General features: G+C 36.9%; 1 protein-coding gene across 2 annotated transcripts in view; it reads right to left on the bottom strand.

Annotated features, from left to right (window-relative positions):
• The window catches only part of WDR70 (WD repeat domain 70), a 298862-nt gene that overhangs the window by 230826 nt on the left and 41126 nt on the right, over positions 1 to 26910 (bottom strand). For both annotated transcript variants that reach the window (XM_047093335.1, XM_047093345.1), the window contains 2 exons: positions 10522 to 10581; positions 6235 to 6368 (listed from right to left, as the gene is read on the bottom strand). In XM_047093335.1, coding sequence (XP_046949291.1) covers positions 6235 to 6368; positions 10522 to 10581 — 194 coding nt within the window. The remainder of the gene's footprint in view (positions 1 to 6234; positions 6369 to 10521; positions 10582 to 26910) is intronic.

Consider the following 26910-nt stretch of genomic DNA (forward strand, 5'->3'; position numbering starts at 1 on the left):
CCTATCCTGAATGGCTATGGGGGTCTTTGTGTGAATGCCTGTTTGGCAGCCACTTACTCACCATGGTGAATAGATGGTCTAAAAGTGGTACAATATGCTTTTTATACCTTCAAGACAATCAACAAACTCCTTAAAGTTTTCTTTGCAGACAATATAAGAACAACGTAGATGAGTAACACAGGGTATGGAAAAATTTGGCTGAGTAACCAATGTATATAGATTCTCATAGGCATGAGCAATTTAATCTAAAGGGTTGTCTCACAGATAACATAAAAACAAAGGCTTCTAATGGCATACCAAGTCTGACTCTGCCATATGCAACCAGCATCGACTGAATAACAACTTACTGCACATTTATCACATCTGCAATTGGCAAAAAAAAAAAACAACAACAGTTTGATCATTAATATGTCAGATGTCAGAATCTAAAACTGGAACAATTAGCTAACAAAATACAGAGAATAAAATTGAATGCCAAAAAAGTAAACACCTCTACTGCACTGCACTTTTTTACTTAAAATTCTAATGTATATTTAATTTAATGTTATATAATATATAGACACACATGAACACACGGACAAATTTAGCAAATATCATTTGCAGCAGGTAAGGCCTAAAATACTTACTGGCCCTTTACAGAAAAATTTTGCCAACTCCTGGTCTTGACCAGTAAGTCTTTTCTCAAAAAGATGTTCTATCTTTGATTTTGAGTATAAAATTCAAAGACATTAGGTAAACAGTCTGTAATGTTAAATTTAAATTGGAGTAGGTGGGCCAGGATACTCCCTGAGGCAGGCAGCAGGCAGCGAGGGTCCAGAGGACATGGACAGTGGCTAGCATGAGCTAAGAGTGGCTGGCTTCACCTCTGAGGTATTCATCCCCAAGACCCATAATTCCAGTCTAAACCATGGGGGAAAAAAAAAAAAAGCATAAAAAAATCAAGAAACACTCTAGAAAATACCTAACCAGAACCCCTCAAAACTATCAAGGTCATGAAAAATAAGGAAAGACTGAGAAATCATCATAAACCAGAGAAGACTGAAGAGATAGGAAGAATAAATGTAATGTGTATTTTGAAAGGCATATTAGTGGAGAAAACAGTGAAATCCAAATATAATTTGGGTTTTGGTTAATATTAATGTACCAACATTAGTTTACTTGTCATAAATGTACCATGGTAATGTAAGACATTAACAACAGAAGAAACTGAGTTAGGGGTATACCTGAACTGTGGACTATCTTTGCAGCTTTTCTACGAATTAAATATATTCTGAAGTTAAACTTTACTAAAATTTGAAATGGCAATATCAATATGATCTTGTCACTTAAACATGGACACACACACACACACACACACACACCTGTATTTTCCACCTCTTTCCACTGAAAAGGTCAAAAAGGAATGATACCCCACTATTAATGAGCAGGTATAACATTCAGATTTGGTCTCTAAATACCATTCCCACTAAAAAAAAAAAAAAAAAAGGTCTCCCAGGGAAATGCTGACTCTAGGACTTAGAAAGGAAGTACCAGGAAGCTTGCATCATGTTATGCCAGAAAATAAGTAAGCTTTTAAAGTCTAATGAATACATGTAAAACTACATAGCAATCAGGGACTCCCCTGGCCAAATCTGGGACAATTTAAGCATCAGAAAAGAATAATGACTGCAATTGACTGGAACACATGAAAATTTTTAAATCATAAATACTGACACTCAAAAAGGAAAAAGAAAAAAGAAAAAAAATCACCACCAACAACAGCAACAACTCATTTATCACCACCAACCCCTGAACTGAAAATGGGTAATTAAAGAAATAACCAAGTATTTATCCTGCCTTTACAGTAGGAACTATATTTTAGGGTGATCAAATAACATCAGTTAATAAGGAAAAGATCTTTGGCACAAAAACAGACACTCAGAACAGAATAGAGAACCCAGAAATGCACCCACAAATGTATAGCCAACTAATCTTTGAATATCCAATGGAATAAAGACAGTCTCTTCAGCAAGTGGTGCTGGGAAAACTGGACAGCAACATGCAGAAGAATGAACCTGGACCACTTTCTGACACCATACACAAAAATAAACTCAAAATGGATGAAAAGCCTAAATGTAAGACAGGAAGCCATCAAAATCCTTGAGGAGGAAGCAGGCAAAAACCTCTTTGACCTTGGCCACAGCAACTTCTTACTCAACACGTCTCCAGAGGCAAGGGAAACAAAAGCAAAAATGAACTATTGGGACTTCATCGAAATAAAAGGCTTCTGCACAGCGAACGAAACAGCAAAACTAAAAGGCAACCAATGGAATTGGAGAAGATATTTGCAAACGACATATCAGATAAAGGATTAGTATCCAAAATCTATACAGAAATTATCAAACTCAACACCCAAAAAACAAATAATCCAGTGAAGAAATGGCAGAAAACATGAATAGACACTTCTCCAAAGAAGACATCCAGATGGCCAACCAACACATGAAAAAATGCTCAACACCAGTCATCAACAGGGAAATACAAATTAAAACTACAATAAGATATCACCTCACACCTGTCAGAATGGCTAACATTAACAACTCTGGCAACAACAGATGTTGGCAAGGATGCGGAGAAAGAGGATCTCTTTTGCACTGCCAGTGGAAATGCAAACTGGTGCAGCCAGTCTGGAAAACAGTATGGAGGTTCCTCAAAAGTGAAAAATAGAACTACCCTACAACCCAGCAACTGCCCTACTAGGTATTTATCCAAGGGATACAAGTGTGCTGTTTCAAAGGGGCACATGCACCCCAACGTTTATAGCCTATCGACAATAGCCAAAGTATGGAAAGAGCCCAAATGTCCACGGACAGATGAATGGATAGATGTGGTATTTTTATACAATGGAATATTACTCAGCAATCAAAAAGAATGAAATCTTGCCATTTGCAGCTACATGGATGGAACTGGATGGTTTTACACTAAGCAAAATTAGAGAAAGACAAATATATGACTTCACTCATATGAAGAATTTAAGAGACAAAACAGATGAACACAAAGGAAACAAAAATAATATAAAAACAGGAGGGGGACAAAATGTAAAAGACTCTTAAATATAGAGAACAAACGGAGGGTTGTTGGAGGGATTGTGGGAGGGGGGATGGGCTAAGTGGAAGACATCTGTTGGGATGAGCACTGGGTGTGGTACACAGGGGATGAATCACTGGAATCTACTCCTGAAATCATTGTTGCACTATATGCTAACTAACTTGTAAATTTAAAAATTAATTAATTAATATTTAAAAGTTTTTTTTAATATTAAAAATTAAAATTTTTTAAAATTTTTAAAAATTAAAAATTACTTGTGGACACTCTTTTAGAAGAGTGTCCACAAATAAATGTAGATGAAATAATGGAATTTAGAAAATCACCAACTTACAACCCTCAATGACATAACTGATTCAGGTACGAATAAGCAATGGGTGCTAAACTTATTAAGTGAAGGGATGAGGAGAATGCAGATATTTCCATGCTACCAAGTATCTCCCCACAAAGTCCTTGCCTATCTCAAGTATATAATACTAACTTCACAATGGAGGAATCAAATGTCACCAACTTAATCCAGGAATTAATCTTAACTGCTAGTCACAAATAGCAGCAACAACTAGACAATACATGCCACTTGATGTGATACAATGTAGATTACAATCGAGCCTTTGGCCCTTCTATCGGAAATGCCGGAGACAAAGAAATAAATTAAATGATACCATAACGAAGCAATTAGAAAATTCAGGGAGGAAGAACCTTATAGAGGACAACTGGACCTGTTTAATAAAGTCATGGGAAAGAAAATGGTTTGGAAAGAGACACTGTTCTAGATTAAAAGATATGTCAGAGACGGACAAAAGAAATGGGATATGTATTACTTGATTGGATCCGACAAGCCAGCATTACGACACATATGAGGATAAACTGGGGAAATTTAAATATGGAATGATTATTAGAAATATTAAGTTCTAAAGAATTTTGTTAGAATAATTGGAGCTGTATTTATATAGGGAAATGTCTATATTTTTTAAAGATTCATGAGAAATTATTTCAAAGTGAAAGCTATGTATGTCTTTACTTTTAAATACTTCAAAGATTACAAAAATGAGATGAAGCAAAGACAGAAAAGTGTAACCGTTAAATCTAGGTAGAAAATGGCTATTTCACTAATCTCTCTACTTTCCTCCATGTTTGAAATTTTTCACAGTAAAAAGTAAATTACAGATGGATATATAAAGAGATAATAAAATACACGTTAAGTAATATACATATTGTCATAAAAAGTAGAGTCACATTACTTACAGATTAGGGACAAATAATAGCAAAGTTAAACCGTCCTCATGATTTAAAATAGGAACATTCACAAAATGTTTGCAGTACTAGAGTTTATGTTAATCTTGTATGGATTGTCAAGAATTCTGTTTATTCCCATCTACCCTTTGATAGTTCACTATGACATGTAGGATGTAATAATTTAATTATGGAAGAGAAAATAAGCCTTTTCTTGGGCTTTTCTGCATTTTCAATTACAACAGTGTAGCAGATGACACAGTTTAGTAATAGAGTAGTGGCTTGAGACTCATAAGGCATGATTCTATTCAGAGCTGATCATTAATCGAGAACTGGATAATCCCAAACAAGTGAATTTATACTTGTAAAAGCAAAGGGGAGGGGCGCATGGGTGCCTCAGCCGGTTAAGCATCTGACTCTTGATTACAGCTCAGGGCATGATCTCACAGTTCGTGAGGCTGTCAGAGCAGAGCCTGCTTGGGGTTCTCTCCTGTCCCTCTGTCTCTCTCTTAAAATAAACAAATAAATATTAAAAAAGAAAAAAGCAGAAGGGGAACACAATCCCTATACAAACCAAGAGAATACCATATAGGAATAAAGGTTATAACATTGTATTTTTAAAAAGTCATCATACTGGGGCGCTGGGTGGCTCACTCAGTCGAGCGTCCGACTTCAGCTCAGATCATGAGCTCACAGTCAGTGAGTTAGAGCCCCACGTTCAGCTCTGTGCTGACAGCTCAGAGCCTGGAGCCTGCTTCAGACTGTGTCTCCCTCCCTCTCTGCCCGTCCCCCACTCACACTCTGTCTCTCTCTCAAAACTGAATGTTAAAAAAAAAATTTTTTTTAAGTCATCATACTAACTCAAGATACCAAATTAACTATTTTAAATAATGAGAGCTTTATTAAATACAGCCATCACTGGGAATATCCTGTTTTTAAATTTTTTTTTCCGGGGCATCTGGGTGGCTCAGTCAGTTAAGCGTCTGACTTTGGCTCAGGTCACGATCTCACGGTTCTTGAGTTTGAGCCCCGCATCGGGCTCTGTGCTGACAGCTCAGAGCCTGCATCAGATTCTGTGTCTCCCTCTCTCTCTGCCCCTCCCCAGCTTGGACTCTGTCTCTCTCTCTCTCTCTCTCAAAAATAAATAAACACTAAAAAAAAAATTTTTCCAACTAAATCCTTTCCAACTAATCAGAGATCTATGTTCACTTAGGGAACCCTCAAATCTTTACTGAAGATAGCTTAAGAGTTATGACTTCAAAATTTACAAATCAGTATGATCTATACAAAACTGGCCAGAGCCACGTTTAGATACAAACTCCATTCATGCAAGAGTAGAAAATTGGGCCTCTATTAATTTCATCTAATTCACATATCTTGAATGTATTTACATTTAGTCAATAAGAGCTCATTTCCAACATACATTATGCAAGTTAACAAGATATCAGTTTCACCAATAAAAATCTATTTTTGATATCCAATGTACTAACAGATCAGATGTGGTCAAAAATAGAAAAAAAGAGGGTAGCTGTGGTAACAACATGTAAAGCCCTTTCTGATATAACGCTAGCTGGCCATACCTACACAATGGAGCACTGACTAGCACCTGGTTATTGGCTTAACATACATCATACACGTATATGTAACATTTCATGGTATTTACTGGAGTATTAAAATAAACTAGGAAAGGTAATAAACTCTAAATACAAATATTTTTTACAAAACAACAAAAGACTGAAAATGTCTTTAAAGTTTTCATGGTTTAATGAAACTAAAGGAGAGAAACTTAAGGTACATTTTTCTTTCATTTGAATAATGAAGGTAAATACAGTCATATAAACAGTGTATTTTCCTACAAAGCATTATAGATGGAATTACTCTGTCTGCAAATATGAAGGCATTAAGTTGTGCAATACATACCATTCACAGGGCTGAAGGGATCGAAATGCCTTAAAAGAGGCATCCATTCCAGCAAAATCCCAAAACTTAACATCATAGTCGTATCCTCCAGTCACCAAACGGGCACCTGAGGGATCCAGACCCAAAGCAGAAACCTGTAAAAAATAATAATAATAATTAACTGGAAAAAAGCTACTTATATTCTATAATAACCTGCATTTCCTTTCTCTAACCTTACCTCTTATAGGTATTGGAAGTACAGACCACAAGCTGTTGTTACTTCTAAAAAGTGGAACTGGATAGCATCTTCTATATTATTTGACTTTGTTACTATTATGAATATTATTTCTTTTGAAATAAAATAATATTTTAACTTAATGTAATTGCCAGCTTTGTCCCAATTTATCTACCAAACCCCATAAATAATTCAGCTTTTTTAATAAAAAAGATTTTAAGGAAACCTTTTGAAATATTTTAACTACCACTAACTAAATACCACATGAATCTAAAATTACCAAAATGAGAAAATGCCAATGGGAATGTTAAGAAATCTATTTAATCAAGTAGGACAAAGTAGAAATTATTTTCTTCTGTATATGGCTGACTCAATATGATCACCTTAAACAATTATTTTTAAAGCTGAATTTATAAGTGACTAACTACATTACAATAGCACTTTTACATTGGTTCCAAAAGATAACTGCCTTCCCCATGAACTTTCGTAGGTCCAATGCACATGTGAGTGTCCAACTGGTAACCTACTATTCTTAAGAAGGAAGTCCCTGAATCTACTTCCCTCTCAGAAGGAAAAAAAAAAAATGCATTAGAAATAATTAATGTGTAAAACAAAACAAAAAACAGAACAAAAGAATTAATATGTGGAATGAAAACAACAAAAAAAGAAATAATGTGATTACTGTATATATGAGAGAGTAAAAGGATCAAAGTTTCATATAAAGGAAGCAACTATAAATCAGTTCTCCTAATACCCTTGGAATGTTATTAAATGTAATAGAATTACTACAATTAAAACCAGATAGTTACAAAATAATTTATACTCACTTCAATCACCACCTATAAACACTGATTTCAGAAGATAAGGGAATTATACATGAACATAATTAATAAATTATACGTTTAAATTAGATACGTACCACTTTAAATGTGTCAAAGAAAGCATACAAATGAGAACTAAGTCATTTTTTATGTCTGAACAATTATGTATCTTAAAACCTACAACAACAAAAACCAAAAATAAACAGTAGCTTTCGAAGTCTAAGAAGTGACTCCTGCTACTACCAACCACAAACTTACTTGCCCCCATGCCCATTCTCTTTCCACCCTCCTATTACAATTAAAAGGGTGCCTTCTTCCTGATACGACTGACCACACCAGTGTTCATCCCATTACAGTACAATTCGAAACTGCAAATTCATTTGTGGCTTGTCTCTTCCCTGCCTGTCCTCCCCGCAAGGGTGGAAGCTCCTCCTCCTTGCTGCAATCGTCAGTGTGGAGCAGCAGGGGCAAAGGCCTGCAGTCAGGGTGGGAGAACTAATGACTGGCTGAATGGCTGCAGGCATCCTTGGTTGAGTCCTCCTGGGGAAGCGGAAAGGCCTGTGGGGAGCCAGCAGCCTCCAAATTCCAGGGAGTTGTTTGGAGTTCAGTGCAAGCTGGGAAGAATGTGCTCAAAAGGAAACCTGGAAAGCAGCAGCTCTTCCCCTAAAAAGTGTTCTTTGCCCTGGCTGTGAATTCTTTCATTAAGAAAGAGAAATTAAGGGGCGCCTGGGTGGCGCGGTCGGTTAAGCGTCCGACTTCAGCCAGGTCACCATCTCGCGGTCCGTGAGTTCGAGCCCCGCGTCAGGCTCTGGGCTGATGGCTCAGAGCCTGGAGCCTGTTTCCGGTTCTGTGTCTCCCTCTCTCTCTGCCCCTCCCCCATTCATGCTCTGTCTCTCTGTCCCAAAAATAAATAAACGTTGAAAAAAAAAATTTTTTTTTAAATAAAAAAAAAAAAAAAGAAAGAGAAATTAACAGTATGTCACTATATTAATGAAAGGAGAGGTAGATGTTGACTCATGACTTTGACCCAAATTACATACGGCCTTTAACAAAGTTGGAACTGGATTTCTGGGGTTTAAAGGAACACAGCTAAGAAATGATTTGGAATATCTGGTAGGAAACAAAGGAAACCATCTCTAGGTCCTGTTAAGGAATGGAAAGGTGGGTATATTGGTGGGAGACACTAGAAACGTAAAGTACAGGAAACAAAGACTGGCCTAATGTAGAGAACTGGTAAGGCTCAGAAGTAAATATACGGGATTCCTTTTAGTATCCTCTATTCTTCTGTGAATGTGTAAATATTTTACAATAACTAGCTGAAAAAACCAACCAGGCAAAAGAGTCACCTTGCTGATCTCTGACATATATAAGATGAAATAAATGCAGGGCAAAGGCAGGACTGCAAAAAGATCAGGTACCCTAACAGTACAATTAGAAGCTCTGACTTTTAATGTGTAAAACAAGTTGGCAGTATATTTCTAATGCTATTTCTTTTTTCAAAGATAAAATTCTACTAAAAAATATAAATATTTAACTAAAACATGCGTGAAACCCATGAACTCATTCAGTAAAAAATCTCTCAAGTGACAGGGAAGCTTCTGTTTAAGTACTAATAGTCTGTAATTCCTTTCCTAATTTGCTTAAAAACATGAAAACTAGTAAAATTCCATCATAATTTCATAATAAAAATACCAAAAGTCTGATTTCATATGAAGTAGATATAGTATCACAAATTAGATGGAAATGGTTTCTTAAAGCAGCAGTTCTCAGAAACTTTGGTTTTAAGACACTTTACACTATTTAAATCTTTTGAGGACCCCAAAAAGCATTTGTTTATGTGAGTTATGTGTTTCAATATTTACCACAGTAAAAATTTTAACTAAGACATTTAAAAGTACTTATTGTTCATTTCATTTAAAATAACAATAGGGGTTGGGGCGCCTGGGTGGCTCGGTCAGTTAAGCTTCCGACTTCGGCTCAGGTCATGATCTCACGGTCCGTGAGTTCGAGCCCTGTGTTGGGCTCTGTGTTGACAGCTCAGAGCCTGGAGCCTGTTTCAGATCTTTGTCTCCCTCTCTCTCTCTGCCCCTCCCCTGTTCATGCTCTGCCTCTCTCTGTCTCAAAAATAAATAAACGTTAAAAAATAAAAATAAATAAAAAATTAAAGGTAAGCCTTTAAAAAAAATAAAAATAAAATAACAATAGGGGCGCCTGGATGGCTCAGTCAGATGAGCATCAGACTTTGGACTTCGGCTCAGGTCATGATCTCACAGCTCTCGTGGGTTCAAGCCCCATTGTCAGGCTTTGCACTGACTGCACAGAGCCTGCTTCGGATTCTCTGTCTCCCTCTCTCTCTGCCCCTGCCCTGCTTGTGTTCTATCTCTCAAAAATAAATAAACATTAAAAAAATTTTAATAAATAAAATAATGATAAACCCACTATACCATAACAAATATTTTTATGAAAATAGTATTTTCAAAGGCAAAACATTTGGCAAGAAGAATGTCACTGTTTTAATATCTTTATTAGTTCCATCATTTGTGTAATTTCTGGGTCTATAACTACCGATCCATGTTTTCCTCATTATGGGATGTATTTTCCTACTTTCTAGGTGTTAGACACCTAGAAAAAGGCAGTTTCATTGAAAAGAAAAAGCAAGATGATTTTATTCTTTCATTTGTAATATGTTTCATTCATTCTACTACCACTTTTTAATGGTTTTACAATAAAATGAGTCCATCTTATGACTCAAAATTTTATATTATTAAATCTTTAAGTAACATAAATATAACAATACAAAAATAGAAATCTGTAATTCTAAGTAATATAACCTTACAACAATACAGTAACTATTTTATGTTCATTTCTTATCTCAATGTACATCTAAAAAACAAACTCAGGCCTTTTACTGATACAGAAATAAAGCTAAGAGTAATGAGAAATTTTCCCACACCATAAAAAGGAAAACTGTATTTTAGTTTCATTTCTTTTTTTCACTTGTAATGCTCCTATATCAAAGCAAAAGGTTTTAAAGCCAACAATAACAATGACAATAATAAGTGTTCCTATTTTAAATGAAACACAATGGTTATTTTGATTGAATAGAAATGTAATCTTTCTTTTTCTTTAATGTCTATAGCTGTTGTGTTATCAGTTGATTGTATAATTAGCCTTCATACAAATGTATCATCGGTTCACTTTAACATGAGAGCCTTGTTACTGAAAGGAAAGAATCAAATTTTTCAAACTTACTGTTTTAGTGCCATGCTTTAGAGTTATTTCATGCGAGTCAGGAATCTTTTGGACAGGATTCTGAAAAAAGAAAATTCCATGACATCAATGAGTAACCAATGTATTTAGGGTGTGGGGGGGAACTACATACTACATCTACAGGAGACACAATTTTTAAAAATAGCATCGCTAGCTTTTTAACACAAAGTTTTAAAAAAAAACAGGAAATGAAAATTGTGAAGATAGCTTATTTCTGCATTTCTAGATAAATTACAATTGTTGAGCTGATAATAAATTTATATTAAATCTCAAAAAAGATAAACCCGGGGCGCCTGGGTGGCGCAGTTGGTTAAGCGTCCGACCTCAGCCAGGTCACGATCTCGCGGTCTGTGAGTTCGAGCCCCGCGTCAGGCTCTGGGCTGATGGCTCAGAGCCTGGAGCCTGTTTCCGATTCTGTGTCTCCCTCTCTCTCTGCCCCTCCCCTGTTCATGCTCTGTCTCTCTCTGTCCCAAAAATAAATAAACGTTTAAAAAAAAAAAAAAAAAGATAAACCCAAGAAACTTTTTAGGTTGTATGAAACCATAAGGTCCTCTCAGCATTCAAATATTTGAAGTCCTCTCTTCACTGAAAATTGGGCATAATTTAAAGTGCTTATATACTTAATTTAAAATAGGCAACAGGGGCGCCTGGGTGGCTCAGTTGGTTGGGCATCCGACTTCGGCTCAGGTCATGATCTCACAGCTAATGAGTTCGAGTCCTGCGTCGGGCTCTGTGCTGACAGCTTGGAACCTGGAACCTGCTTCAGATTCTGTGTCTCCCTCTCTCTCTCTGCCCCTCCCCCACTTGTGCTCTCTGTCTCTCAAAAATGAATAAATGTATAAAAAAAATGTTTTAATAGGCAACAAAATCTGCACAGGGTAGATATATACCTTTCAACCCTTAAAAGTTTATAAAACTAAAACCTCCTGTTCAAAAATGACACAAATAAGGAACTGAGTCATTTACTGACTCAGTTAAATAAATAAGCATTTATTTAAAGTGAGATTATACCAGATGGGTAGCATTAGACATAACCTCTACCATTCTCCCTCCCAAGAAGCATATGGTCTGGGGAAGGGGAGGTGGCCAATCAGTCTAATTCAATATAAGAAATGCTATGGTAGACAGGGGGTATGGGCAGGATAACTGAGGAAGAGAGAAGATGGATGCATAAATCAGACATAAGGGGGTCACAGTGATAATCTGAGCAAGAAGTTTCATTGTTTAGTCAAGTTTCCATTATCCAAGAGGAGGGTAATCATACTCAAATTTTAGGGCCATTCCAAATTCATGTTACGATCATCTTGCAATCTACTTAACTAAATATGTGCAGTCTAACAGACTTTGGTCCCTGTCTCCCCTCATTCTTTAGCATCCTTGATGAATCAATCAATTGCAAGTTCTATTTCATCATAAACTTTTCTCCTGCTATGGCTCTTTCTCCTCAGCACATAAACAAAGTACTTCCCATATTACACACACACACACACACACACACACACACACACACACATACACAGAGCAATTTCCCCCACATTTACTGCTGTATCATTATCTTTTTCTTTGCAATTAAGCTTCTTTATATGACAGTTTTCACTCAAATGTCTCTACTTCCTCTCTTCCTTCTACCTCTATCACTCAGGCACGTGTTCTTTTATTCCTAATGCCTAGCACAGTTCTTGGCACTTAAGAGACTATCTGTAAATATATCATGAATAAACAAACACGTCACTATAAATGCCCCTGGACACTTTTCAGAACTTAACCTGCATAACTGACCTTTCAACAACATAACTACTTAACTATTTCTTCCATCTTGAAATTGTTCTCTCCTGGGAGGAAGCAGCCTAGACAAGAAGCCAGAAAAGCTAAGGTTTTTATTTATATGTTTATATAAGGTCTAACATTTTTTAACATTATATTTTATTTTTAAATAAGTTATACATCTAACATGGGTCTTGAACTCATAATCCCAAGACCAAGAGTTGCATGCTCTACTGACTGAGCAAGCCAGGTGGCCCAAGAAAAGCTGGGCTTTTTAATCTAGCCCTGCCACTCCTTAACCTTGTCATAACTCCAGGATAGTTATGACTCTATTTCCTCATTTGTGAACTGAGGATAACAGCACTTGCCCTTTAGGTTACTGGTAAGTGGTTTAAGCCTTATAATGCAGTGTTGAGCACAAAGTAGGTACTCAATAAATGACAGCCACTGTTTATCCTTAGACTTACCTCCTACCTCTCTGGTCATATCAACTTAATCTATTTCCAGGTTTCTCTTTCTCCTTACCAGGCTAATTCCTACTCATCCTTTAAGACTCAATTCAGATGTGACGTGCTACTGGAAGCATTTCTCAACAGTTCAAACTCTGGGTTAAATGGCCCTTCTAATGCACTCTCAAGTCTCAGATAAGGAGACGACCTCTCCCTATCTCTATCGCAGAATTTATCAAAATCCGTTATAATTTTTTTTTAACTTTTTCTTTTAAGTAGGCTCCATGTCCAACATGGGGCTTGAACTCATGACCTTGGGATCAAAAGTTGGATGCTCTACCAACTGAGCCAGTTGGTAGCCACCCCCAAAATCCACTGCAATTTTTTACCTGTTTCCATCCACCCACTCCCTAACCAAATTGCAAAACGGACACTTCTCAAAGATTGTGTATATCTATTATCATCTCTGGATCCCCAAACCACAAAACAGATGGTGGATGGCAGACACACACAAAGTGTCTGGAGTTAATTAATAGCCTAACGTCTACAGATCACACTAGATTGTAATTTTTACTTTACCTTTAAACATTGATGTTTGTGTCCATAAAGAAGAGCAGATGCTATCCACCAGATCAGCCAGGTAAGCGACAGTCAGGGATAACTGAGGTTTTCAAAAAGTAAAAACTGAGGTGCCAGGATGGCTCAGTCAGTTAAGCATCTGACTCTTGGTTCTGGCTCAAGTCATGATCTCACAGTTCATGAGTTTGCGTCCCACACTGGGCTCTGCACTAACAGCACAGAACCTAGTTGAGATTCTCTCTCTCCCCTCTCTCTCTGCCCCCTCCCCAATTCTCTCTCTCTCTCTCTCTCAAAATAAACTTAAAAACAAAAAACCGTTCACAACCAAATGATTATATCCCAGACTAAAAAACAGATGTAAAGATACAAGTTTAGGGGTGCCTGGCTGGCTCAGTGGGTAGAACATGCGACCCTTGATCTCCGGGTCACGAATTCCAGTGGGGAATATACAGTGTTGGGTGTAGAGATTACTTAAAAAAAAATTTTTTTAATAAAGTTGCAGGTATAGAGAAATAAAGGCAATTTTGTTTTAGACTGCCTGCATCTGAGAGACTACTATAATCTATTACCACCACAGTGCATTTAAGAAGGAGATTAGGAAACCACAGGCACTGAACAAGAACCCTAACCTCACAGTAAGTGCTGGAGAGTTTACAGTTTATTTCAAGACAAGATGTTACGGTATGCTTTACTATGCTTTGGAAAGTGCTGCACATACCTTGATTTCAGAGATACCAATATTCCAACACAAATTCCAAAATAATTTGAAAGTCAAACAAATGAACTCTGGACTACCCCTATATTGAATTGTAAGCCACTGCTCCCTTTGCAGTTGACAATATTTGTAAGCAATAAAAACTCATGTATAAGTACTAAGTAAGTACTCTTGCAGAAAACAGGAGAATAGTTCAAATGTTTCCCTTCAAGAAGATTCTATTATAGTCAGTGTCTCATTTCATAACTAATTACTTTTTCATCACTCAGGAAACAGAAACACTGTCACCAAAAAGAGGGATGAAAATTATTTCACTAAATTCAATGCACAATATGCCTATATATAGACAATTTCTGACATATCAAGTAAAAACTTACAAGAAGACAGAACAATTTAATATTTACATCAGCAGTGAATTAAATGTTTAAATAAATGTTGTTTACATTTAAAATCAAAGTTTTACTGGAAATCATGTAGGGCATAACTCATAAAAGGCTCATATAACTGGCACAACTAAATCATCTAAAATAGTAGCAATCCATCTTTTAGTAGCATATCACTTGATGGTGACTGTTCTTTTTCCAAAACTTCTACTAATGGCTTTTTGAAATATGGCTTAGTGTGAAATTTGCTCTAACAGTAAAATATTTTCATGATTTTCATGCCAGGGCACACCATAAGCTACGAGACTTCAATGAAGTCATTTATAATAAGAATTCATAACAAGAGCTAGTCTTAATGGAAGAGGGGAAAAGATACCAGCTTTTGTTTTGGTTTAGTTTTAAATGCCAACCAAAGGATTATTTCCCAGGCTCTTTAGTTTGCCCTCAATAACAACGATAGCAAATATATCTGGAATAACATGAGCAATTCCATCTGACACACATCCTTAAAGTGTTTTCAAAAGACTTGCAAAACAAAAATAACCTTTCCAGGGTAAAGATGTCATAAGTTTAAGAAGTTGTATATGTATGGTACTATAAGCCATAATCAAAAGTCTACCCAGTAATAACGATCTGCCACAAAGTGGCTATGAATTATGGGGAGAAACTGGGGAGTGCTAACCAGGAAATTGAAAAGGAGTGCTAAGTTCTCCCAGAAAGTATTTTGTAAATAGTTGCCAGTGTGGTATCACAGAAAACCAAAATTAGAGTCTATTCTAATATAACTCTGGAGATCCAATAGAGTGACTTAACAATAGCTACTCATCATCACACATTCACTCAACAAACATTTATTGAGTAGTTAATTACATACCATATACCAGGGACTACAGTTAAAGATTTAAAAATAACAATAATAACAATAACAAAGACTCAGCTCACAAGGGCTGTCAATCCAATAAAGCAAAACTAACTGACAGGTAAACAAATGGGAAACACTACAATGTTTCAGATGCTATGACAGAACACACAGGGTTCAGTGCTCAATTCCACTCTGCCTGGGAAATAAGAGCATGATTAGAAAAGACTTTATAGAAGAGATGCTTGAGATGCCTTTGGAAAAATAAATAGAGGTTCCTCAGGTGAATGTGGAGGGCATCTAGAAGAGCATAAGACAAATCCTGACAGTTACTGAACTGCAAATAATTTTGCCTGGACAGAGTTTACATTGCTGGGCAGGAAAGGAGGGAAGGCTGTGTGTGTTGTGTGTATATACAATTTTTGTGTGCAAAAATTTTTTTTTCTTACCCAGAGAGTTAGAAGCCAGATTGTATACAATGCCAACAATCTGAAATTTAAGCTCTGAGCCTTGTAATTTGATAAGATTTGAGTTTTCAAAAAATCACCATGTTATTCTGTTCTGTTCATCAAAAGAATCAAGGGGCACCTGGATGGCTCAGTCAGTTGAGTGCCCAACTCTTGATTTCAGGTTGTGATCTCATGGTTCATGAGATCGAGCCCTACATCGGGCTCTACACTGGCAGTGCAGGGCCTGCTTGGGATTCTCTCTCCCCCTCTCTCTCTTTCTCTGCCCCTCCTCCACTCACATGAGCTCTCTCTCTCAAAATAAATAAATAAACATTAAAAAAAATTTTTTTAAAGACAGAGTCAACACAGTGAAAAGGCAACCACTAGAATGGGAGAAGATGTCTGCAAATCATATATAAGGGGTTAACATCCAAAAAAACAAAACTCCTACAATTCAACAACAAAAAAACAAACAACTCAATTCAAAAATTGGCACAGGGCCTAAACAGATATTCCTCCAAAGAAGAAATACAGATGACCAACAAGTACATGAAAAGATACTTTACTAATCATGAGAGAAATGAGAATCAAAACCACACTGAAATACCAGTAACAGGATGGGTATTATTTTAAAAATAAGTAAATAAGAAATGTTGACAAGGATGTACAAAAAAATGGAACCTTTCTGCATCGCTGAACAGAAATGGTACATCTTCTATGGAAAACAGTATGGTAGTTCCTCAAAAAATTTAAAATAGAATTACCTTATGATTCAGCAATTCCCCTTTAAGTATATACACAAAAGAACTGAAAGCAGGGTCTCCAAAGATGTTCACAGCAGCATTGTTCACAACAGTCAAAAGACAGGAACAACCCAAGTGTCCACTGATAGATGAATGAATGAACAAAATGTGGTATATACATACAATGGAATATTATTCTTTAAAAAAGGAAGGAAATTCTGACACACACTACAACATGGATGAACTTGGAGGAAATAATGCTGAGTGAAATAAGCCATAAAAAGAAAAATATTGCATGATTTCACTTATATGAGGTATCTAGAGCAGTCAAATTCATAGAAAGTAACATAGTGGTTACCAGAATTGGGAGAAAGGGGAAAATGGGGAATTATTGTTTAATGGGTATAGTTTCTGCTTTGCAAGATGAAAAAGTTCTAGAGACTGAGTATACAACAATGTAACACTACTGAACTGAAAATTTTTAAATGGTTAATACTGGGAGCACCTGGGTGGCTCAGTTGGTTGCACATCCAACTCTTGATTTCGGCTCAGGTCATGGTCTCATGGTTTGTGAGTTGAGGCCCCATGTTGGGCTCTGCACTGACAGCACGGAGCCTGCTTGGGATTCTCTGCTCCCTCTCTCTCTGCCCTTGCCCCACTTGCGTTCTCCCTCTCTCTCTCAAAAATAAATAAATAAGCATTTTTTAAAGATTTAAAAAAATGAAATGGCTAAGATTGGGAGATGGGTAAGGGGAATGGATGAAATAGGTGATGGGGATTAAAGAGTACATTTATTATGGTGAGCATTGAGTAATGTATAGAATTGTTGAGCTACTATATTGTACACCTGAAACTAATAAAAATATTGTAAGTTAACTATACTGAAATTAAAATTTAAAACTTAAAATTTTAAATTTTTTAGGGACACCTGGGTGGTTCCATCATTTATGATCTTCAGCTCAGGTCATGATCTCACGGTTCATGAGTTCAAACCCCACATCGGGCTCTGTGCTGACAGCTCAGAGACTGCAGCCTGTTTAAGATTCTGTGTCTCCCTCTCTCTGCCCCTCTCCCACTTGCACTGTCTCTCTCTCTCTCTCTCTCAAAAATAAACATTAAAAAAATATTTTAAATAAATGACTAAAAATAAAAATGGTTGAGATTGTATATTTTGTTATATGTATTTTCCCAAAACTAAAAAAAAAAAATTGTTCATAGATATAACCCCCATAAGCAAACAAAAAGATTAAACGATGCATAATATTAAGCTTGAATACTTCTTTTTTTTTTTTAATTTTTTTTTTTAACGTTTATTTATTTTTGAGACAGAGAGAGGCAGAGCATGAACGGGGGAGGGTCAGAGAGAGAGGGAGACACAGAATGGGAAGCAGGCTCCAGGCTCTGGGCCATCATCAGCCCAGAGCCCGACGCGGGGCTCGAACTCACGGACCGTGAGATCGTGACCTGAGCTGAAGTCGGACGCTTAACCGACTGAGCCACCCAGGCGCCCCAAGCTTGAATACTTCTTAATGTTCTAATAAACATTAGGTAAGCTTCAAAATAAATAATTTATCAAATGTTTAAAATCTTCCTCTAAAAATGTAAAGTTATATGTCTAAAATATTGCAGGAAGGAAAGACAATTTCCTATCGAATTCTCACAGCTGGTTCCAATCCTTCAATGAGTAGTGTTCCCAAACCACCTCTAAATTACCCTCAAACAGTTTATGCCTTATTGCAAGCTGCAACTTTGAAGAACATTTCCAAGAAACACGACTTAAAAGTACATTGTTAAATAACTTTTTATACCTATGTGAGGGCAGAGAAACTCAAAAAGGATAGGTCATTTTTTTTAAGATTTATTTATTTTTGCGAGAAAGCACAAACAAACAGGAAGGGGCAGAGAGAGCAAGGACAGAGGATCCAGAGAAGGCTCTGCACAGACAGCAGTGACCCTGACGCGGGGCTCAAACTCACAAACCATGAGATCATGACCTAAGCTGATGTCTGATGTTCAACTGACTGAGCCACCCAGGTGCCCCAAACAAAGAATAGGTCATTCTTATAATTTATCAGAAATTATATTATTTTTTAAAACTCCATGACATTCTCAACAAACACAAAGATGACAATTTTATATGTTTATCATACAACAATGGCAGGTAATAAGCCAAAAAGATTTATCCCAGAAGACACATTTATTTTCAAAAGCTACCATGAACATATGCCTTATCATTCCCTGACAGCCTAAAATTTTATGAGTATTTCCACACTTACTCTTATTGTTATTTCTGAAGACTTGAATCTAGACAGGACTCTGCACCTAACTCTACTTGTAATCCTCACTAAGCCACTCAATTGTATAGAAATTTAGCTTTTCCACTTATAAAAGTGATAGAATCAGACTAGGTAATTCATATCATTCTATAATGACATGGTTTACCTTAAACTATTCACATCTTAAATTATGAACACTCCCCTATGTCACTGAAAAGTGCTTCCCTGACTTCTAGCTTCTTCACTTCTCTCCACTTGCTCACTACACCATGGAATTACTCTTCCTAGGATGTTTTTCATGGAAAAACAATAGCTCTCCATTGGCGTTAGTAGTAATCAATAACTTTTCACATCATTCACACATTTTTGTTTTAGAAATTTTCTGCAAAGCATAAAAGACTCTTAAAAACTGAGAACAAACTGAGGGTTGATGGGGGGTGGGAGGGAGGGGAGGGTGGGTCATGGGTATTGAGGAGGGCACCTTTTGGGATGAGCACTGGGTGTTGTATGGAAACCAATTTGACAATAAACTTCATATACTGAAAAAAAAAAAGAAATTTTCTGCAACATTTGACTAAACTCTTGATCCAAGTTAAGTTTAAAAAAAAAAATTAATGTTCTTAACAAGTTTCTGGTCAAAGGATACAGACTTTCAGTTATGAGTAAGTTCTGTACAGCATGGTAACTATAGTTAATAATACTGTGTTGTACACTTGAAATTTCCTAAGAGAGTAGATATTAAGTGTTCTTAATAAAAAATAAATAAAGTAGCTACGTGAGGTGATAAATGTGTTAGTTAACTTCTTGACTACGGTAATCATTTCACAATTTATACATATATCAAACCATCACATTGTACTCCTTAAATATAAACAATTTTTGTCAATTACACCTCAATAAAGTTGGAAAATAAATATCATTGGGGGAAAAAAAGACTGAGATGCCTGGCTAGCTCAGTCAGTAAAGCATGTAATTCTTGATCTCGGGTTCAGTCATAAGTTCAAGCCTCCCATTGGACATAGAGATTAAAGAAAAAAAAATCCCTATATAATTAAAAAGCAGAGAGTTTCTTGTGAGATACTAATCTCTAAAGGGCCTAGCAATATTGTTATCGTTTGCAGTGGTACTTTTTTATTTATTACTTATTAACATACATATTCAGAGCCCACCCTTACCCACAGCATTAACCACTCGGGGCAGGAATGGAGGGACAAAGGAGTTGGGCTCGCAGGGCAGGGGGGAGCGTGGTTTGTGGGAGAGTGGTATAAGAGAATTAAGAAGGAACAACCTGGCTTTCTTAGAACACCTAATGAAACTCCTCCCTCCCACTCCTTCACCCCCACCCGAAAAAGGCTTTATTTTACAACTATAAACAAAGGAGAATTTCACTTGTTCAGACTGAGTCTCTGGGTTTTACCATTTGTCTTATTCCTAAAAACAGGCCCACCTCCACCATGTCAGTGGCAAAAATGTACACACCATTCTCAAACCTTCACAACTTGAATTAATTATCCACTCAAAGCCTCAAGTCCTTAGCCTCCTGTCTACGAAGAATTCGTGTTTACCAGAATGATTCATTTGAGAAACAAAGCACAGAGTTGCTGTGATGACCAAATGAGTTAATGTGACAAAGTACTTTATAATTATAACCCAATATAAGTAAGAAATTATTATGAGCCTACGGCTACAAAGGTTTATTTTTTAAAGTACACATTTCAGAAACTGCTGGGGACCAGGTACAAAACGCCTTGAAATAAAAAAGTTAAAAAAAAAAAAAAAAGAAATTTCATCAAGTTGCAGAATCTCAGATATGTAGGACACAAATTACTTCAACACAGGTTATGTACTGTACTATTTTGAGTCATGGTTAATATTTCATATCTGTTTTTTAATAAAAATTGAGTTATTGCTTGGACAATCTTTCTCTATTTGGTTAAAGATGCACAGACTTTACTAACTTTAAATACAAAAAGGTGCCATGGTCTCAATCCAACTGGGTAAGAATTAACTTATTTCGGAAAACAAAAGAAGCCTGAGCCATAATAAATTTTTATGAAGCTTACCTGATACTGAGATATCTTTATCCTTTTCCTTTACAGGTCTTTTAAAAATCTTACACTGCAGAATAGATACCATATCTGATCATATCTGATTTAATATAACTTTCCATATGGGTGCCTGGGTGGCTCAGTGGGTTAAGGATCTGACTCTTGATTTCAGCTCGGTTCATGATCACACAGTTTGTGACTTCAAGCCCCATGTTGAGCTCTGTGCTGACACACATGTTGAGCTCTGTGGAACTTGCTGAGATTCTTTCTCTCTCTCTCTCTCTCTCTCTGTCCCTCCCCCACTCACCCTCTCTCTCTCAAAATAAATAAACATTTAACTTTCCATACATGCAAAAGCATGTATATGCTTCAACAGGGACAGTGAAAATTAGAAACACCTTAAAAGCCAATCTATGTTCTCTTGGAACAATTCTACAATTCCAGCTCTAGCAGTTAATTATACATCCAATTCATCCCATCAAATACAGAACTTCATACCTGCCATAATGTCTAAAGCCACCAACAACCAAGTATTTAAAATTTTTTTAAGTTTATTTATTTATTGAGAAAGAGAGGGGTAGTACAATGGAGGAGAGAGAGAGCAAGCGAGCGCAGGGGAGGGGCAGTGAGGGAGCAAGAGAATCCCAAGCAGGCTCCAAGCTGTTAGTGCGGCGCCCAACACGGTGCCCAGCACAGGGCTTGATCTCACAAACCCTGAGATCATGACCTGAGCTCAAATCAACAGTCGGTGCTTAACCAACTGAGCCATCCAGGTGCCCCACAGCCAAGTATTTTAAATCGCCTTTGGGCATTTCTTGCTAAAGAACAAAAGCAGATTGTTTACTTGCCAGGTCCCCATTAGTCTTTAAGATCCTTGAGGACAGGCACTATGTCTTACTTGATTTGTGTCTACACAATCAATTTGTAACAGCATACAAATACAAAATATATCTTCTTAGGGTGCCTGGGTGGCTCAGTCGGTTAACCGTTCAACTCTTGATTTTGGCTCAGGTCATTATCGCACAGTTCGAGTGTTTGAGCCCCACATCAGGCTCTGCGCTGACAGCATAGCGCCTACTTGGGATTCTGTCTCCCCCTCCCTTTGCCCCCCCACCTCAAAAATAAACACACATTTAAATATATATATTCTTAACTAAAAATAATAAAGATTACCTACTAATGACAGCTTGTTTTTAAAAGAAAATAAATAAAGGGGCACCTGGGTATCTCAGGTTCAGCTGAGCATCTGACTCTTGATATCAGCTCAGGTCATGATCCCAGGGTTGTGGGAGTCTCTCTCCTTCCCCTCTCCCCTGCTCTCTCTCCCTCTCTTAAAAAAAAAAAAAAAAAAAAAAAAAAAAGACTCCTTGGGCTTTTGGATAGCATATAGAAAAATAAATAAAACAAAAGAAAACAAGTATGAAATCTGTGAGAAAAAAATAATACACAATCATGTTTGTGCTTATCATAGTGTGTTTATATATCCTTCTGTTTTTTTTAGTATTTCTTCAATGTTTATTTTTGAGGCAGAGAGGGTGCAAGTTGGGGAGGAGCAGAGAAAGAGAGAGAGAGAGAGAGAGAGAAAGAAAGAGAGAGAGAGAGAGAGAGAGAGAGAGAGAGAGAGACACAAAGCCAGAGGATCCAAAACAGGCACCATGCTGTCAGCACAAAACCCAACTTGGGGCTCGAACTCACAAACTGTGAGATCATGACCCAGGCGTCTATAAATATAAATATAAATATAAATATAAATATAAATATAAATATAAATATAAATATATATTTATTATATTTATTATATTTATATTTATATTTATCTTTTTAAAACATAGACATACTAGGGCACCTGGCTGGCTCAGTCGATAGAGCATGAGACTCTCGATCTTGGGATTGTAGGTTCAAACCCCACATTAGGTGTAGAGATTACTTAAAAAAATAAAATCTTTAGGGGCACCTGGGTGGCTTAATCTGTTAGGCATCCAACTCCTGATCTCAGCTCAGATCTTGATCTCACGATTGTGAGTTCAAGCCCCAAGCTGGGCTCCACACTGGGTGTGAAGCCTACTTTAAAAACAAAACAAAACAACTTTAGATAAATAAAACATAGAAACATATTTATTAACTATTTATATTTCATGTCTACTCTTTGAATTTTTCTGTGTACTTTCAAGATAAAATATTCAAAGCCACAGGCAGACTTCATAAAAGCTGTACCTAGTAAATACTTAGATTCCCAAAATAAGGAAGATACAGGTACTATATTCATGAGCTCAGAAACTATGAAAGGTGCATACTTGTAAACAAATAATTATATCACAATTATGATCATTTTATCATGGTTGTGACAAAAGCAGAAGAATGCTCTATATAAATCACACCCAAAAATGAGCCCAAAATGTATCAAAGACCTAAAAGGTAAGAAATAAAACCATAAATCTCTTTAAGAAAAGGGAGTAAAACTTTGTTGACCTTGAGTTAGTCTTCTTAGATATGACACCAAAAGTACAGGCAACAATAGAAAAAATAAATTGGATTTCACCGAAATTTAAAGTTATTGTACTTCAAAGTACACCATCAGGAAGGTTGACGGCACAACCCACATAATGAGAGAAAATATCTGAAAATCATATATCTGATAAGGAACTTATATCCAGAATATACAAAGAACCCTTATAATTCAACAGTAGACAAATTAAGCTAATGGAAAGAGGAAAAAGATGTGAAGAGACATTCCTCCAAAGAAGATATACAAATGGCCAACAAGCACATGAAACAATGCTCAACATCACTGTTCTTTAGAGTAATACAAATTAAAACCACAATGAGATACCCCTTCACACTCACTAGGACAGTTATAATCAAAAAGACAAACAATAACATATATTGGTGAGGATGTGGAAAACTGAATCCTCAGAGACTACTGGCGGGATTTAAAATGATGTAGCCACTTTGAAAAACAGTTCCTCAAAATATTAAACACAGAGTTATCATACAACCTAGTAATGTCCAGTCCTAGATATAAACCACCCCCCCAAAACAAAAATATACATCCATACAAAAACTTCTGCACAAATGTTCATAGCAGCATTATTCACGACAGCCAAAAACTATAAACACTATAAATACCCCTATCTCCATCAATTAATGAATGCATTTTTTAAAATGTGATATATGCTACAATGGAATACTGTGTAAAAAGGAATGAAGTACTGATATATGATACAACTGAAAGGAACCTAGAAAACACTATGCTATGTGAAAGAAATCAATCACAAGACCACTTATTGTATTATTGCAGTGATATGAAATGTGCAGAACAAACAAATCCATAGTTAGAAAGTAGATTAGTGAATGCCAGGAACTGGGGGTAGGGTAGTGAAAAGAGAAAAGGAGATGAAAATTAAAGAATGCAAGGTTTCTTTGGGGGAGCATGAAAATGTCATAAAATTAGGTGGTAATAATGGTTGCACTCCTCTGTGATTATACTAAAACTCACTGAACTGTATACCTGAAAATTGTGAATTTTAGTGCATATGAATTATATCTCAATAAAGCTGTTATAAAAATATACAGTAGGCAGGGCGCCTGGATGGCTCACTCAGTGGAGCATCCAACTCTTGATTTTGGCTCAGGTCATGATCACAGGGAAGTAAAATTGAGCCCTACATCAAGGTGTGTGCAGAACCTGCTTAAGATTCTGTCTCTCTCTTTCCTTCCACCCCTTTTCCCCAGATTGTACGCACTCTAAAATTTTTTTTTAATTTTTTTTTTCAACGTTTATTTATTTTTGGGACAGAGAGAGACAGAGCATGAACGGGCGAGGGGCAGAGAGAGAGGGAGACACAGAATCGGAAACAGGCTCCAGGCTCTGAGCCATCAGCCCAGAGCCTGACGCGGGGCTCGAACTCACGGAACGCGAGATCGTGACCTGGCTGAAGTCGGACGCTTAACCGACTGCGCCACCCAGGCGCCCCTAAAATTTTTTTTAAAAAATCTATTCCTTTGTTAAAGAAAAAGAATATAAAATAGAGCACCTGGCTGCTCAGTCAGTAGAGCACAAAACTCTCAATCTCAGGGTCCTGAGTTCAAGCCCCATGTTGGGCCTGGAACCTACTGTATTAAAAAAAAAAAAAAAAAAAGAATATAAAATAATAGAGGAATATAACTAATACAGGGGTAGCATAAAGAAGGAGGTATTAAACTCTATTTTTGTGGGTCAATGAAGGTTTTTACAAAGAGAAAATGCTCTTCTTTTACAAAGAGAAAAGCTAGATCCATAAAACTAAAAAGGTTCTTTCCTGATGAAGGAGACAGGTCTGCTACAATGTACCTACAAGGGTCAATGCTTACACAGACTGGCAAGTGAATGGAGAGGTACTAAGTGCTGGTCAGCATCCAGAGAGAAGGAAAAGCATACTGGAATGCATGAAACAGTTAATCACATTCAAAGACTTCATACTTTACATGGATGGGGCATGAAGTAAGTGTAAGACAGAGGCAAGAGCTGACTCTTGCAGGATAGGTTACAACCAGAGGTAGAGGAGAGTGTAATGGTTAAGTACATGGACTGTGGAGTAGATTCCCTAGATTCAAAAGCTGGCTCCAACGTTTACTACTGGGTGGCCTTGCGGAAGTGACTTAGCATCTGAGTGTCAGTTTCCTTATCTGTCAACAGAGGATAACAGTACGAGGAGGATTAAATGAGTTATTTCACCTTCAGTGCTTAGGACACTGATGCACAAAAGAAGCATCCACTGTCAGAATATTATTTGGTGCTAGATTTGGGCATCTACTTATTTCTTTATCGTAAATCAAATAAAAGCAGACTGCAGAGACAGAAAACTGTGGCTTAGCAGTGAATTCCTGGCTTATTGGAGCATCCCTTTCTATGATAGTAAAAAAATCAAGAGCATACCACTAACTTCTTCATTTAATCAAAGAAAACATTTAATCCCCAGTTATACTCTGCAAGGCTCTTGGGATGCAGAAGTGAATAAAGACTCCTTGACTCTGATCCAGATCAGTAGTGAAATGGCAAAATTACCAACCAACAGCTGCCTGGTAGGCTATGTGAATCAACTTGGTGGTCTTGGTCTTATTTCAAATTCACAATTAGCTGCACTTCTAGCAGTAAGCACAAATAATATGAACAAAATATCTTTCCAAATAAGGACCAAGGTCTATAGAAGAATAAAGAAAGTAAGCTCTGTTGGAGCTGCGTCAATATGTACTTATATGCTACTCTGTCAATTTGGCACTTAAAAATATAAAATTTATTCAAATGTAAACCTTATAATCATGGTAACAGGAAAGTACCTAATTCCACCAAAAGACAAATTATATCTATTTTGGTAAATATTCATGATTTTCTAAAAATTATTTATAATAGCACTTTTTTAAATTATAAGATTAAAGCATTGAGAAATCTTCTCAAAATTGACACATGTAAATCTCCCACTTTTACTCATGTAAACAGAAAGGGTGAAAGATCAAGAGAGCTGTTTCATTTTCAAATGCTGTATTTATACCTACTAAACTGAAAAAAGTTTGTGCCTTTTCTGTGACTGTCTTAACACTTAGAGGAGTATAAAAGCTAGTTACATAATCCTCACTTTTCAAAAATTTTTTTTTTCAATGTTTATTTATTTTTGGGACAGAGAGAGACAGAGCATGAACGGGGGAGGGGCAGAGAGAGAGGGAGACACAGAATCGGAAACAGGCTCCAGGCTCTGAGCCATCAGCCCAGAGCCCGACGCGGGGCTCGAACTCACGGACCGCGAGATCGTGACCTGGCTGAAGTCGGACGCTTAACCGACTGCGCCACCCAGGCGCCCCTTTTTTTTTAAAAAAATTTTTTTTTCAATGTTTATTTATTTTTGGGACAGAGAGAGACAGAGCATGAACGGGGGAGGGGCAGAGAGAGAGGGAGACACAGAATCGGAAACAATTCCTCACTTTTAATACTTACTAGTTTGGGCTCATCAGTGGCTCAGTCAGTTAAGCGTCTGACTTCGGCTCAGGTCATGATCTCACAGTCAGTGAGTTAGAGCCCCACGTCAGGCTCCGTGCTGACAGCTCAGAGCCTGGAGCCTGTTTCAGATTCTGT

Source organism: Lynx rufus, unplaced genomic scaffold (assembly GCF_022079265.1).
Source record: "Lynx rufus isolate CCGP_SWC_20201006 ecotype Redwood Valley unplaced genomic scaffold, mLynRuf1.p SCAF_1, whole genome shotgun sequence".
Classification (NCBI taxonomy): Eukaryota; Metazoa; Chordata; class Mammalia; order Carnivora; family Felidae; genus Lynx; species Lynx rufus.